At 39.1% G+C, this 17,510-nt stretch overlaps 1 protein-coding gene across 1 annotated transcript in view; it reads right to left on the bottom strand.

The window, feature by feature from the left end:
- Window positions 1–17,510, bottom strand: part of LOC149289658 (small G protein signaling modulator 2-like) — an 86,636-nt gene that overhangs the window by 23,724 nt on the left and 45,402 nt on the right. The window contains exons 4-11 of the mRNA XM_089490294.1: window positions 13,962–14,123; window positions 10,157–10,224; window positions 9,569–9,714; window positions 4,827–4,961; window positions 4,555–4,679; window positions 1,876–1,943; window positions 1,295–1,455; window positions 608–740 (exon numbers count right to left, since the gene is read on the bottom strand). Of these exons, the coding sequence (XP_089346420.1) occupies window positions 608–740; window positions 1,295–1,455; window positions 1,876–1,943; window positions 4,555–4,679; window positions 4,827–4,961; window positions 9,569–9,714; window positions 10,157–10,224; window positions 13,962–14,123 (998 nt within the window). The remainder of the gene's footprint in view (window positions 1–607; window positions 741–1,294; window positions 1,456–1,875; window positions 1,944–4,554; window positions 4,680–4,826; window positions 4,962–9,568; window positions 9,715–10,156; window positions 10,225–13,961; window positions 14,124–17,510) is intronic.

The following is a 17,510-nucleotide window of genomic DNA, read 5'->3' as shown; positions in this document are numbered from 1 at the left end:
TAATTTAATTTAATCCTGTTTTTCAGTGTCATAAAATGTGATAATTTGATCTTTACATTGTACCATGGCCCAATTACTCTGCATAAGATACCTAACAAAATTATCAGATGGAATTAAGCCAGTTGAAAGGCTTCTGAGTGTGCTATATATTGTCTGAATGCCAATAACTCTGTTAAAAATGTTGGCATGCTAACTGCAGAATTTCTTCCTGGTGTACAGAATAAAATAAAAATCTCCAATTGACCACTTGATACAAGATCCGAGAACTCTCTGTTTTTTCCACTGAAGCCTCCACGTGTGTTAAGTGATATCTGGAATCGGGTGATGGTGCTACGTTCCTTCCAACTTAGTCCCTGCTATGTTCTTGCCAATGCAAGACCCAACCTGACCCCACTGAAGATGGAAGAGAGATTACAAGGGGAGGTATGACCAGGAAAAACATCCTAATTTCCCAAGTATATCCATCACTAGTCATGTAAAAACCAGATCACTGACAAAGTTAAAATAATACAGTTATTTTTCTCCAAGTGTTTTTGTGCCTATAGAATAATGATATGGTTAGCATACATTACATTAATATTGTGACAATATTAAGAGGCTATCTTACGGTTATCATGCCTGTGTCCTGCATAGATGATCCTGAAGACATAGTCTGTGTATATCTCTTCCACAATGTTCTCATCCATATCAACCGATTTGTTAGAACTGTGTCTTTTTCTCAGTTTTGGGAATACTTTCCCCTAAAACAAAAAGTTATTTTTAGAGAAATCATGTAACCAATTTGAGGAATGTGGGGTTACTCTGAAAACGACGAATTTGCTACAAAAAAGGCACCCATGGGCTGTACAAAGCCTTGTAGTAAAGGAATGAAAAATGGAAAATGAAGACATTTACCCAAATAGTAGAACTTAAGTTTAACTTTAGGTGTAAAAGAACATGAGTGTTATAGCCTTAATTCTTCATTCACCATGGATGCAATCAATAGAAACCAGATCACTTTATATACTTTGGGATCTAACCAACTGGAATAACCAAAACGCTTAATTTTATCTACTTTTGAAAGCAACATAACATTTAAAGGAATATATGGCCTTGTAACCTTTCATTTATACGAATGAAGAACATTCCTTGACGGTGGACTCGTGAAACAAAAACACAATTTCATCGAATTTATAGATAATGCTTCAAGTTTCCTTTTGTATAAACGGGACAAATAACTGCTTTATCACGTGACTATGGTATTTCTGAATACACAAGGTATTTTTAGCAAGCATATTTTGTTCCTAAAACATACCTTTCCACGTTGGGACCACAACGGAGGCTCTAACTGTCCTCTTGGTAAAAGTCCATTTTCCAGACAAGATAGAAAGGCAAGAAGATGACCTCCTGGGGGAAAGTGGAGCGGAGGTCTCTGAATGCCATCCTGACTCACCAAGACAAGGACTCCTTTACTTTCTGCTGCACGGAGAACAAACAAAAAAAGAACTAGGTAGAAAATCCACAGGTTACAAAGAAATTAAATACAGGGAAATGTGAGGGCATAAGAGAGATAAGTAAAAAATGTAAGCAAAAGAACATGTGTACATAGTGTATAGATGTGTGTGTATTGGTACAAATAATAAAACCACTGATATGTATACCCACGTACACCAAACACTTTATAAACCGAATGTGTGCAGAATTCAAGTGAAGATTATTCATGTACAGTTATGTTAGCCCTGTCCTTCATGTTCTGAGTTTAATTTCATTAATAAAAGTCAGACTGTACAAAGATTAGCCTCTCATGTACTGGAACATTCATCCCCGTGGTATTTAATGTGTGAAGATAAACCGCATAATGAGGTTGCTTTACTTCATATACTCTGTAATACTCACGCTGCTGATGACAATGGATGCAGACGATCTGACTTATGGGTACGATCAATGCGTAATCCCAGAACACACTAGAGAAATGGAAAAAGATTACTCTGAGTGTGATTATTTACCACGCACATCAACAAAACAAAGTGAAGGACGGTTTTTATTGTGTATCGGAGATCTCATTGCACACAGACCAACGAGTCCATGTGTCATCTAATAAGGTCCATGATCTCCAGTCACTATTTTAATAACTTGTTATTAGGAAACATACATATGTAATTATATATCTCATGGAAAAAGTTAGGGCTTGTAAACAATGATAAAATACATAAAGTAATGTATATTTTACAATACACAATTTTCTATCCAACCTAATTCACAGTAGTAATTTATATGATGCGATCTTATGCTTAATTTATTTTAATTAAGGGCTCGACAAATCCCAGGCGCCAGGTCGCCATGGCGACAGAGAATTTTGTCCTAGCGCCTAGGTGTTTGTCAGCCTGTTACATTCACAAAAAATTGCCCCTGCACAGCTACTCCGAGCCCGCCCCCGAGCCTGAGATCACTCCCACGGAGTGATTCTGTAGGCTGAAAAGCGGTTGCAGGAAAACCAGCAATTGTGCTTTACGCTGCCGCAGGCGATCGCGGCATTTCCCTTAAAAAATTACTGCACTTTTTCTGAAGTAATACTGCACATTTACTGCAGTTTTACTGCATTTGTACTTCACTGTACTGCAGTTTTACTGCACTTTTTTTTTTATATTGCAAACCTACAGTTGTACTTCAATGTACTGCAGCTTTATTGCATTTGTACTTCCGTACAAAAATACCGTATTGGCTCGGATATAGGCCGCCCCCGTATATAGGCCGCACCCTAAAAGTTTGGTGCTTTTTTAAAGAAAATATGCTGCCACTGTCCTCCTCTGCCCACCCCCCCGATTTACCGGAGCAGACTCGCGGGTGTCTTGTGTGGCCAGCGGGGGACATCTACGCAATACGCGTATACAACTTCCGGTGCCGGCACTCAGCGGATGTGCTGGCACCGGAAGTTGTATACGCGTATTGCGTAGATGTCCCCCGCCGGCCCCGCAAGACACTCGGGAGTCTGCTCCGGTAAGTCAGGGGGGGGCAGAGGTAAAACGCATCATGCGGACGGTCCGCACGATGCGCTCAGACAACCTCCCATGCCGCACGGGGGGGTGCCGGCATGGGAGGTTGTCTGAGCGCATTTTTTTAGCTGGCGCCTAGATTCACAACAAATTTGTCAAGCCCTGTTTTAATTCATGAAAAAAGGTATACATGCACAATTATACAGATTATTTTTATAAAATTATCCCCAAGGTTGTAAAAAATTATAATTAAGGAGTAAGTAAGGCATGCATCCATTATAGGATGTTACATATGTCACCTGCCTGGGTCCTGGAATTGGTTTAGCTTTGTAAACTGTATTCAAAGTATAAAAAAAGCCAACACAATTTTAGTGGAGCAGCAGTATAAAGAAGCCTCACATAGGTTTTTAACACATGTGAGGTCTTGTCTTCAGACTTTAGATCTTACTGTACAAACGGTGGCTTGTTAAAAGCTACCACAAACTTCTTGGGACTGCCTTCTCCGGGACCCACACAAAATAAAACACTAAAACATTAAAATAATAAAAAAGATAATGAAAGTTTAGGTTTCTAGGTTTCAACAGAACTATATATCATATAAGCTGCTTAGAACCTCCACTGGATCCATTGGGTCCCACCTGGAGATGGGGAGAACAAAACAAAATTGAACAAATGTATTTAGTTTCTTTGTTTGCATATATAAACTAATTGGTTTCTGTTAGACAGAGAATCCATGAGGTTTGGGTACTTAGGGTCTCTAAAAATCTAGAACTATCCTTGAAGTCAGACAGTATCTTTACTAAAAGGAAGAAAATAGGTATTAATTGAGTAGGGGAAATAATAATTCTATTCATACGATAATGGCTAATATTCATGCTCAGAAAGATGCCAGTATATTGTTTGCTCTTAGAAGAATGTTGGTGGCCATCCAATATACAACTGGTCCTTGTTCAATGCTTTTAATCCTTTGTATACCCACATGGTGCCTCCAACTGCATTAATGACTAAAATTAAAAGTTCGTGGTGCCAGTTATGTTTCTATATTGTCAAGTACTTCATCTGAAGGTAAGAATTAATTTCCATACAAATTGGAAGAAAGGTAAGAAATGAATTTAATAGATTGTATTATGTCTTGTGAAATACTGAAAAGAGCACTTAGGGTAATCACCAGCAACTAAGTTACAGATAATGGGGTTTCTTTGTTTCAGGTCTCAGACAAATACTAATGATTATTAAATAAAGTGCTCTCCAAAAAAAACTGTAGTGATGCTTTATATTAATTATAATCAAGCATCACTTGATCTCTGATCCCACATAGATGGCATGCTGTCTCTAAAAATGTTGCCCTATGATAGTGCCCTTCTGGTATTAGGTAATAATCAGTTATGACAGGATGATATATAGGTAAAGAACATATTAACCAAAAAGGTTGAGAAACCTATATTCTAGCTGACAATACATTTGCAGAACATAGCATAGCACCAAAGGAGCGCAAAACTTCACTGCAAATCAAGTGTCGCAACAACTCCAGAACCACTTGCTGCCTAGAACTATATTAATAGTCCAAAATTGGGATTCCCACCTCTTCTCCAGCTCATTGTCTCCTAGAGTTCCATTTAACAACTGATTTGGTGTCCACTTTAATGTCAGGTTCTCACCACTCTGGTGCAAGGAGAGATACCCAGGGATTGCTTCCATATCTTCTTTCTAGAGGAAAGACAATAACACAATCAATCAATAAATAAATATGGTTATTTACATGTTTAATTTTTTGCTGCCAGACTTCCCAAAATCAAGTAATCTGACCCATATTCGCTGACTATGGATAAAACCCTTAAGTGACGGGAAACTTACTGGCTGCACCAGAACATTGTTTTTCCCATATAGAAGATGCACTCTGGAGTTTTGATGAAGCGACTCCACGTATTCTCTAGCTGATGCTGCAAATTTATCCTCAGACATGCTGCCACTGGAATGACGCTTTTTGATCTGAAAAAAACATTTCAAATCTTGTAAGTGTTAAGTGTACTCTGTTCAATTTACTAAAATGGCCAGTTCTGGAAAGCTTCACTTCCCCAGTGGTAAGCAGCAGAACGGCTACATTTCAGTAAATGACTCATTAAACCTATGATTTCCAGCAGAGGGGCACCCTGCATGGACACGTCACCTATGCCTGAACTTCTTTTATTCTATGGCCACAAAACAGTTAGATAGAACACACTCTTTGGCTGAAAAACTACTTATCTGATGGATGGATGGATGGATGGATGAACGATCGTTACATATATCCCAATATTTGAAGTGACCCTTCATGTCTGGTAAGGAGCATGCCAATAGGATAGGGCTTACTGAGATTTTTGTATGTGGCATACCATGATCTAGTGATAGCTATTTATGTGAGTAAGGTCTTTAAAAGAAGAAAAATACTATTTATTTACATAAATAAATGTAGAATACAGGCACATCAGGGAAGGAAAGAGGGACAGAAGTATTTGTGTTCCAAAGAAGGGCACATGGAAAATATGACGGACAGAGGCAAACATGACATGCACACTGCATTGTGCACAACTCCAATTTTAAGAATGACAATTTCAAATGTTGGCGTTCTGAATTTGTTTGCCTTTGGAACCTCTCTATGCCAGCACAAGATGGAAAGGCAATGCACCTTGCTAGCTCACAGGGTACCATCCACAGAACTATACAAACATAGAAGCATGGAGCTTAACGGCAGATAAGAACCATTCGGCGCATCTAGTCAGCCCATTTTGAGTCTTTTAAGACTCAGAATTTAATCAGTTCTTTTGTCTTGTCTTAGACTGATGATAGATTTATGCCTATCAAATATATATTTAAACTCCCTTAAATTAGTCTTTACCACTTCTGATGGCCGTTCCATTTCTCTACCACCATCTCTAGGTAAAGTAAAACCTCCTTATATTACATATAAACCTCTGACCCTCTAGTTTTACATTATGATCTCTTATTCTAACATTTCTCCTCCTTGGAAATAATCTTCCTTTCTGTCCTTTGTTAAATTCCTTTAACAAGTATCTAAGTATTCTCTCACATCTCTCGTGTGTCTTCTTTCCGACAGACTATAGGTATTGAGTTTCCTTAGTCTTTCCTGATCATTTTTACCCTACAAGCCAGTCAACATTTTGGTAGCCTTCCTTCGAACTCTGTCAAAAAAATGTCAATATCCTTCTGTAAGCAGCTTTGTGTTGAGATTCATGATCTAATACCTGCTTTCTGCTGTTGGCTTGCCTATTCTCCCTAATTCTTCTTAGATTCCCTCTAAGGTGAGAAATCAGACACGAAAATCGTGAAAATATATATTAAAATGAATTACACAGCTTTGCACATAATGTGTTATGCAAACCCGTAAGATGCTGTGTTGCGAAGTACTTTTCTAACAGTTATAGCTGGACTTTTCGCCTTAGATGGAACACTAGTCAGAAAATGTAACAGGTAAGAGATGTAAGTGAGAATAAACAAGACTAGGGATTAGAACGTGGTTGTAATGGGAAAGCAAGACATGGTTATCATGAGTCCATTTATCTAAATATGGTCCTGGTATTTTATTTCTTTTTGCATTATAAACATAGCATTTTGATTTCTACGTATCCGAAACATCTCTAGTAGTTAGGTAAGTAATCTAAACAATGCTGTCATAATTGAATTGATAACTTCTCAAGCATGGAAGCTATGTTTCTGTACTACATATAATTAATGTTTTATGCTCTAAATTTTTTTTTGATCCCAGATAAATAACCATTTGTGAGTCACACTGGCCTCTTACTTCATTCACATCAAATTAATTCAAATGGTATTTGCTTTTCCAAAGCAAAGGCAAATTTCAGCAAAGGTCAGAAAATACTGCAGGTGATCAACGTATCCGTATTCCCCTGTCTGTGTTGAAACTGGATTTTACTGATATTTCTTTACATTTACAATATCTTTCTACGGAAACATCCAATTACATGAAGGCAATCATAATCACTCAGGCTATACTTGTGGCATTTGGTAAAGATGGATTTGTAAGTAAGCGTTTAGTCATCACTAAGAGCAGGAGTGCAGCTTATTATTATTATCTTTTATAATACAATATAATATAATATATATATATTCAAGGGGTCTGACAAGACGAGAATTGGCAAACTAAGACAAACCGATACATTAGGTTGAGAGAGCCCTGCTCGCAAGCTTACAATCTTGAGGGGTTACAAGCTTACATTATAATGCAAAGCCGTTGATAGTAAGCGAGCACTAGGCTCAGAAGAATTAGTCTAATTAATCAACGTTCTAAGATGCAACAGAATTAAATATCCCACTGTCTAATCTATGATATTATAGGATAATAAATTACTTAGAGGATATATGTTCATTTAAAGAAGTGATTTATCATCATATTTACGATCCCAGATAAATAGTCTATATATTATACTCTCACTTTAGACATCCAAAGACAAGACTAATGCAGGTACCAAGTCTTCTGAAGGCTACTTAAAAGTCCACCCATAACTGGGGTGTTCTAAGTTGCAGGTAAGTTTATTCACTATTACCATAGTCTTTGTGTAAATATGACACTGAGTTTAGTATCCCTGGAATAATATGTTATTTTATGACTATATACTATTTATTTTACCATCTTCTGCCATCCTTCCATCAGGAGGTTATGGGCAAAGTCATATCGGGATGTTTAAAGCCTCATTAGGTGCAGTCTGACACATCACAGCAGCTGCTAGAAGCTGCTATCTTGATTTTTTTAACAGAGGGAAATGGAAACCGAACACAATGAGCTCTCACGGCGATAAGTAGAGATGCAGAATGCCTAGATAGCTCCTCAAGGTGAGACAAACTAAATGTGTGAGGCAGATGAGCTGAGTAATCAGTGAGTTTATCCCACATAATGCACAATTACATTAGAAAAATGGAGGGTTCAATCCCACCACAACTAGCTGTTTAGTGAATGGACATAGCTGATGAAGAATAAGAAGTGCATGTGAGTTGGCAGAATTATGGGTCTGGTGCTGCGTATTCACTATTGTCAACTTGCATTTATATGACTTAACACTTGAAACAAGCCAGCAGCTTGCAGATCCACGAAACCCACTAGTTGCAAGTTTCCTCTTGATTCAGGGGGGCGCAGGGTGACACATGAACCCCCTCCCCACCAAAAAACAGAAAATGAAATTAATTATATATTGTATGACTTTAGTTTTATGGTTGTTTAGTACAGGCGTTGGGTTCTTTCTCCTTATTTTCCATAATATTGGAACACAAATCATGGCTTGGACCTATCGATCCTGAAGATGATTACTGGAGAGGGAATGTGCTGAACTCTTCTGTTTGATAAAAGTTACTTATGTTCAGATCAATAAGAGGTACACAGATTCATTATTTACTACACATCTGCATGTGTCACAATTCTGTAACTCACAATATAAAGGGATAGCAAAATGTATGGCTCTGTGCATTAGTGTAGTAAGGTTTTCCTGGAAAAAGTAATCAATGTGAGGATAAAGACAATAACAAGCCGGCTTCCAGGCATTGAATTGATGAATTGCTCACTGAACAGATAAACCAATTAATTACCTATCCTAAGAGAAAACTATACGCAATCTTTCAGCAAGGTATAGAACGAATCAAAATAAATGTCCTAATTTGGCATTGCATAGAGCACATTAAAACAAATACCCTATTAAAACACTGCTATAACCACTAGTTCTTACTAAAGCTGATCTCTCACATGAAACCCTAAAGGACAGATACAGGACTGTATTAACTTAATTGAATGCATCATGTTATAGTGTGACATACGCAAATATCCTAGCTATGTTATTATTGTAGGTAAGAGGTCATAAACCTAACAGCAATCTAGAGTTATTTTTTACAAGATGTATATTTAGCGGCACAATGTAATTAAAAAAAATCTGCTAAATCCACGCATTTCACAGAAACAACACAGCATACAATGCTATCCTTCAGCACCACAGACGGCTCCGATGCACAGAATTAGAACATCAGGGATTCGGGATCAATAGAGCAGATCACATCGTTACCTGCTTCCTCCCTCAAACAAAAACCTGGGGTCGGAAAGACTAGACGTGCCTAAATGTCTGGGTATAAGATTGATATTTTTTTTATTTTACCTACAAGTAAGTCCAGACCAACTGATTAAACATCTTGAATACATACTTGTAGGATCCTCGTTTCTTTTTTTTGTATTTTACAAGATTTTAGGGAAAAAAACATTTCACATAATAATTGGAATGCAGAAAAAAATGCTTAACATACAGAGTTTTCATGTTTCTTCTTCAGTCAATGAATGTGACAGAGCTGCATGGTTGGTAAGATTTTACAACATTTAGGAAATGATATTAGAGTTGAAGAAGCAAAATAATATTTTCAACTTGAATTTCAATCCTGAATACTTAAAATGTGCAAATGATCTTGGATCAATGTGCCTTAAACCCATCAAAGTGTTAAACAAGTGACAGGGGGATCTGTTACATCAATAAATCCTGTATTGTAAGTAGGAAAGAGATCTCTGTTTTGGATTTATAATCTGCACAGCATATGACCAGGTTACCTACACCTAGTGCTGGACGCTTGCATGGGGAGTCTTGCCGGCTATGAGTTCCATGGATTCTGTGCCTCTGAACCAGTTCATCCGCAGAGGGATCAGTCCAGTAGTGATCAGCTGTTTTTAGCTTTGTGTATTCCAAAGCACATGGCCCTACTGCAAAGAAAAGACGGGTTCAGTTAAAAAAAATTATATAAAAACGTATTAAGTACTAATTGCTACCAATTGAATGGATGGATACCGGGATGGATATTGGACACAGGCTTCTGTTACCCAATGTAAATACCACTTTAATAAAAACCGAGCCCAAGTTAAACAGAACATTTCTGGGATGTGATTTTTTTTCTTGACTCTCCCTGGCAAAAGTGACATATCTGATACATTTAACCCTTAATTTAACCATAAAATGAATGGTTTGTACAAATGCCCAAATATTATACTGATAACAAATATTTGCAAACAAATTGAAAAAACAAAAACTGTCTGCGCTTCTCACCCTAATAAAGTTGGCAACAAATATATAAACAATATACAAACAAATATATAAACCCGCCACGTCAAGGCTCACTATACAAAATATCCCACACAATGTCCTTACCCAGAAGAGAAGCCAGAATAGGACCACAAACTGCATCCGACATCAATGATTCCTTCTCATAATATTTGCTGTGAAGAAAAGAGAACAAAAGTATATATCTTTGGGGGTCATAGTGTATATTAGAACTTAATTTTTAAGCAGCAGTTGAGGAGGGAGTTGTTTTAAAGGAGCTGGTAAAGGAAATTCTTACTAGTGCTTTTATATAATTTACACTTAATGTTTAATAACGAGTTTAATTTTGAGGGAATATTGCACACTCAGTTGACAGTAATACACTGACTTTGGAAAATGCCATTTGTGATTTGAATATAAACTTTTACCCCCAGTGGAAATAGGAAATTATGTTAAAAATATAAATAGGGCAAGGATCCTGGTCTGTGTCAGAGCTACTGGCCCATCTCGCTCCTCAATGCCGACTTAAAGCTTTTTGCTAAAATGTTGGCGTTACGTTTGGCCCGTTTCCTCCCAATGCTGATCCACCCCGACCAAGCAGGTTTTATCCCTCGGCGTGAGACAACACGATCAGACTTCTTTCCATAATCCAAAAGGCGCGGGTGGAGGCGCGGCAAATTTTATTCTTATCAACCGACGCGGAGAAAGCCTTTGATAGGGTGGACTGGGTATTCTTGGAGGCTACCCTGGAACATCTGGGTCTGGGTCCCTCTATGTTGGCCTGGATTGGGGCCCTCTATTCCTCACCAACTGCTCGCATTCGGATTAACAGGGCTCTTTCACCCCCCATAGAGATAAAGAACAGAACTAGGCAGGGGTGCCCTCTGTCCCCAATACTGCGCTGTCTCTGGAGCCTTTTCTGCAGGAAGGTGGTAGACATCATAAGGTAGCGGCATACGCAGACGACCTACTGTTTATTGTTGACCGCCCCGGTGTTACGCTCCCGAATATTCTTGAGGCATTTCGTCTCTACGGCGAGCTATCTAACCTTAAAATAAACTACTCGAAATCCGAAATTTTAAATATCACCCTGCCCCCTCGGTTGGCGACCTCGCTCTTACCTAGCTTCCCCTTCAAGTGGTGCCCAGAGAAGCTAAAGTATTTGGGGATCTGGCTGACCGCCGACCCCGCACGTCTTTACCATGTCAATTTTACGCCATTGCGCTCCGTCCTGTCCGGGGACCTGCGGCGGTGGACGCCGCTGTACCTATCCTGGATGGGCCGGGTGAATGTCATCAAGATGAACCTTTTGCCTCGGGTGCTGTATCTGTTCCAAACGCTGCCGATTCGGGTTCCGCGGGAGTTTTTCCAGGTTCTTCGGTCCCTGGTGTCTAGGTTTGTCTGGGGCAATAAGAGCCCTCGGCAGCGGTTCTCCCAACTCACGAGACCCAAGGCTGCGGGCGGTCTCGCCTTGCCTGATTTCCATGGGTACTACCGTGCTGCCCACTTACTTCGCATATTGGAGTGGCATGCCCAGGGTCCCCTCACTAAGCCGTGGGTCGACCTAGAGCTCGGTGAGTTGCGGGACTGTGTGTACCATGCCTTGTGGGGCCCGAGTGGCAGCCACGGCGGTATTTCGCACCCTTTCATTCTGGCGACTCTGGCGGTTTGGAGGGAGGTGGGTCAACGTGCCCGTCTCTCTACCGCTCCGTCCCCCTTGCTACCCCTTAGGGGGAACCCGGACTTTGCGCCGGGGCGTGGGGAGGGTCGACTGGACTTCCTTGGGGTTCCTGCCCCTGTCCGGGCTCAGGCGCTCCTGGGAGCGGGCGGGCTGCTGCCCTTGGGTTCGTTGATACCGGGACGCGATCCTACGTGGTTGGAGCGCTTCACATAGTTCCAAATTAGGCACTACCTTTCTACCTTACCACGTGGGGACCATCTTCACCGGCCCTTCACGCCGGAGAGGGCCATCTCCCTACTCTACTACTTACTCTTGACAGCGACTTACACGATGCGACCGCCCTTCTGCGCGACCTGGGAGGCCACCTGTGACACTCGACTCTCTGACAAGGACTGGGACAAGATATTCGTTTTCACCCACAAGAGCTCTAGAGCGATTAAGACACAGGACACTAACTATAAACTGTTGAGGAACTGGTATAGGACGCCGCAGAGGCTCCATAGAATGTTCCCGGGTACCTCTGATAGGTGTTGGAGGTGCGGTGGGGACGTGGGCACGATGTTGCACATATGGTGGTCATGTCCCTTGTTACAACCCTACTGGAAGGAGATCCACCGGGTGATCTCGGACTCCCCCCCCCCCCCTTTCCAGCCGCTGCCCATGCTCCTGCACCACACTTCCCACTCGATCTCCCATTACAAACGGTCGGTGGTCCGACATCTCCTTGACGCTGCTAAAAGCCTTATACCCCTACATTGGAAACAACTTCGACCTCCCTCTCACCGGGACCGGGTGGCAAGGGTGGAGGAAATCAGGAGGGTTGAGGATCTCTCCGCCTCGACTCTGAAACTTAGGGAGGCCTATACGGCCACATGGTTCTACTGGTTGTCCTCAGTTGTTGGGCACGATGTGTAGTTGCCCTGTTTTGCCCTGTATTGCCTGGTTGCTCGACCGACCGATGCTCTTACCTGCTCTGTTGACGGGTCCGTCGCGGCCTGCCCGATCTTCTCGATCTGTGTACGCCATTTTTGACGTTGGTTTTTTGTAACGCTAATTGCTACCTCATGTTGGCCGACCTCTGTACCTGGATTCGTGATCTTGCATACCATTGCCTCATGCCGGGGATACCTGGTTCCCCCACATTCCTACCCTCCCTCTTTTTCCTTTCTGTATCCCTGCCCCCCTCCCTACTGTATGTTTGGAAAATTGAATAAAAATTGATTTAAAAAAAATAAAATATATAAATAGCGTTAGATGGAAACAATTCTTCACCTGTTCACACTTACATATAGTTAAATATATTTGATATTTAAAAGTACTATATATATTATACCACTTGGGCATAGTATATAGATCACGTATAATTAAGACATACACAATTACATTTAGGGGCTGGTTGAAATTGGCTTGCAACTTGCACCTTTTATTTTGTATGTTTTGTGGTCAACTTGGGAGTCAAGGAGCTCCAATGGAGCAGCCAAACTGCCCTAGAACAAAGAGCTAAGAATCTGATAGCAGACAAGAACCATTCAGCCCATCTAGTCTGCCCACTTTTCAGCTGTAAAGACTAAAACCAAGATAGCCATATGCTTTTCCAAGGCATGTCTTATTTCTCTTACTGTATTAGCCTTTATCGCCTCTGCTGGGAGGATGTTCCAATTATCTACTCTATGTTGAGCACCAGACCAGATTTGGTAGTCAATTTAAAACCCCTCAAATTGTGAGGCGTATTGTAATTCCAATAAAGTAAAGTCTTAGGAGTGACTAGTTACCAACAACTACCATCCCGTTGTATAACCAAAAAATGGTCAGGAATGCCCAACTCCCAAAACTAAACCTAGTACCCCATTGTGTTCACTAAACTGTACATAGATATAGGCATTGAGGGAGGTCTTGAAATATCCTCTTATGGCAATTTGATTCAACTCTAGTGCAACTCAAGAGGTATGGTCCAACACTTGGCTAGCGGAGACTTTGAGCTGATGTCTCCAGTTGCAGATACACTGTATTGAGTTTTCCTTCTTCTGAAACTTGAGGAACAACTTGGATTTTAATGTATTATCCCCTGATCCTCACACACAGACGCTGCCACTGCTACACTTGCTTCGTCTGCAGAGATGCTTGATAATACGATTACATATTAATTTATATACTGCCATTGAATTGCACAGCGCTTTACAATAAGTTAACAATTATAAAACATTTCATATGTATTACCGTTTTATTGCTTACCTGCAGTTATCCACGATGTATTGCACAATTTTATCCAGTACTTTTTCTATCAGGGCGGTACGCACCCAAATATGTTTAAGGGCTTGTGGGGTAAGTGTGACAGTCCTTCCTGTCGTTGAGCCCTGTCTTTTTAAGGACTCTTGACCACCAGAGGGGTTCTTCCTAGAAAAACACAAAATGGACAGAATACAGATTGGTGCAACGTTCGACTTCCCAGCTTATAGCCCAGGGATAAGGACAATAGCTTTACCCCCATAATTCAGCCTATGTGGCTGGATAAACGGCAGAGGTATGATATGACATCCACTCATTAAGGTCACCTGCCAGCGTATATGTGATGAAAGAACAAAGGGGATAGCAAAAGGGGATTGGTTAAAAAGGGACTAAATCACTTTTTTTTACATTTAGAAAGAGGTTCGAGTGTGTAGAGGTACATGCTCATTCTTGGGGTTTATGACATCATCACATCATGATGTTATGCTATGACCATGGTGAAAAACAAAATCATTTTTGGAATTAAGAAAAAAAAATCAAGTTCTGTAGATCTGTACCAGGATTTTCTGTAGAAATTAATTAATTAGACATACTTGTCACCGGATGAAATAAGGGAGGAATTTCATTACAATTTTCCTAATGCAGAAATATGTTAGCATATTATAATTCACAACGTAAGCTTTATTATGTAGATCTTTATTGTACAGTTGCACAATGTTGTGTTATTAAAATAAGATAATTTGCTTTGAATGCTATCCGCTTGTTTTTATTCTTTTCCATTTAGCATCTGTTTTCATCTGTGGGGCAAATTTGCAAATCTATAATAACCTGGAATGACTGGACATTTCTGGGAGACAATCAGGATCAGCACAAAATAAATGTATCTGGTTTACCAGATTGTGCATGAATTAGTTAAACATTCAGTACTGAACAGTTATGAGCACTGTCCTTCCAAACACTCATGTTTGTCTGTCACTATAAAAATACAAATTAGCCAGGAATGTCCTTCCTAGCTGGCGGCAAGCTATCCTCCAAATATTACCCTATCATATCAACATAAGTAGCACGCTTAATGCAATCTGGAGTAAAAAAATTTCCAGTGCAAAAGTGGTCAGCACTCAATTTTGCATCTTAAAACTTCTTCTATCCCTTACAAAAAATTATTGCAGTTTTTCTGAAGTAATACTGCAGATTTTTGGACATGAAAAAACTGCAATACTGCACTTTTACTGCAGTATAACTGCACATTTACTGCAGTTTTACTTCACTGTACTGCAGTATTACTGCACTTTTTTTTTTATATTGCAAACCTACAGTTGTACTTCAATATACTGCAGCTTTATTGCATTTGTACTTCCGTACAAAAATAACTGCAGTACAGTGAAGTACAAATGCAGTACAACTGCAGTAAATGTGCAGTAATACTGCACTAAAAGTCCAGTATTGCAGTTTTCTCATGTCCAAAAAACTGCAGTAATTTTTTCATAAGGGATATGACCCCCCCCCCAGTTTTTAATGAGCTTTTTAGCGCACTTTATCATCCTTGTCTTTCCTTCTATCCAATGTGCTTTTAACTTCCCAATTAAATTCATTTACCCCAAGAACATCCTGACAGTCCTTTGGGTAGATATTATTAAAGACTTTCCTAACACATTATTCAGGGCTTTGCTAACTTTTAAATAAAAAAATTAAGATCAAATAGATCTTAATGAGTACTCTTGCGGTTCCTATAATTCATCCACGGCATTCAACTATGTATAAAGGATTTTATATAAATAGCTTAATATCCATGTTTTTGCTTAAAGGCTCACATCTAGTAGACAATCTGGATTTCTTAAAAAAGATAAATTAAAATGGATCACAACTCACTAGAGGTCGAGTTTAATCACCAATTTAATCATCAAACTGACAAGAATAATATAAATGGTGTAAAAAATAACGTTTAACTATTCCAAAAAATATTTATTGTACGGTCCTAAAGGAAGAAGCTTTGTAGCCTTGTAATAAGTTACGGAACACAAATGATGGATGGTACCAAAACATCTATAAAACTGAAAAGTACAAAATAATTGTAAACAAATAAGGACACCCCCCTAAAACAACTTTTAGGACCATAGTTAGTTAAGTGCATTTCTAATACCAGTTGCGTTTTATATTCAGGTATGGTCCATCTATGGTTTTCTTATTCACCAAACAGGTAGAACTTGTTGGTGGAAACTTGGTGTTCTCTTGTATAAAGTACAGAAGACTGTAGGCTCACAAGAACAGCACCCTATTTTTCTTCTGTACCAGTATCCTGCCTTAATGTGTGTCAATCTTATTGCCAAATTGTTTATTGCCTATCTTAATGTTATTGTTAATATCAACTGTACTCCTATTGCAAAAATGCTACAGAACTTGCTGCAGCTCTGTAAATAACTTGGCTATAACTAAGAATATATGAGAATATAATGGACTTCGTACTATGGAATGTCAGATGTAGAGGTACAGGGTATGCAAGTGTACGTGTATAGATATATATATATAAAATTGTTTATGTTGCATTTCTATTGCATGTGTATGTTGAGCAATCGCTGTTTCTTTTGTTCTATGCTTTGGTCATGTTACTATAGTTAACGTGAATAGCATTATGTACTAAAGTCAAAATGCATGTTTTTTACCTAATAGAAACAGTAATTCTGCAATATGTGATACACTGGCCCACAGTAATATGATCAGGTGTATCTGTGAAGCAGCATAATCAGCTAGACGTAGGGGGTCAGAAAGGTTGGAATCCGGTAATTACACTTATGTAATACATAATACACTATTTTAGAAACTAATGGACTATTTAAGAAATGTTATCATTTTAAATAGTCTTTCTGCCCTTTTTCAGATGACGGTTCTTTTTTAATTTCACCAAAATATTATAAATCATTTTTTTAATAAATCTTAGTTTGGCACCCTTCAATTCTTTCAAAATGTATTTCAAAATGATTTCCAGTTATCTTTAAATTCTGGTTCCATAAAGATACATTGCTTTTCTAAATTAACAACTCTTGATATAAAATGAGTATAAACAGCCCACCGGATGCAAACTGTACCCCACAAGTGTCTTATCTCTACGGAGATAGAGGTTGCCATTAATATCAGTTGTCTATAATAGTAACTAACAAGAACTGCTGAAAGGTAAATTAGAAGGAATCTCAAATAAAAATGTATTTTTTCACCTGGTTGTTAGAATATTTCACTCAACACCAATAAAATGAGCCACATAAAAAAACTAAGTATTTTGCTTAAGAAAAGAGCCAATTTAATCACTTTGTTTTTCCAGTGAATAATTAAAATGATCTGTCTTTCGGTGTACAGCTTTTATTATCACTTGTACACTGACAGATTGAAAAATAGTTACGGGTGAACTTCTCACACTTGTTTTCCGGTTGATCTATCAAAAAGTCTTGTTTCATAAACAATCTGGAAAACCAGGGCAGACAGTACACACAAGACAAAGGGGAAAAAAAACTAAAATATGTCTGCTACAGATTTAAATTGGGAGGCAGATGAAGCCATAAATAT

Source organism: Sceloporus occidentalis, unplaced genomic scaffold (genome assembly GCF_023333645.1).
Source record: "Sceloporus occidentalis isolate IW3139 unplaced genomic scaffold, rSceOcc1.0.p SCAF_43, whole genome shotgun sequence".
Lineage (NCBI taxonomy): Eukaryota > Metazoa > Chordata > Lepidosauria > Squamata > Phrynosomatidae > Sceloporus > Sceloporus occidentalis.
This window is presented reverse-complemented; position numbering and strand designations above follow the sequence as displayed.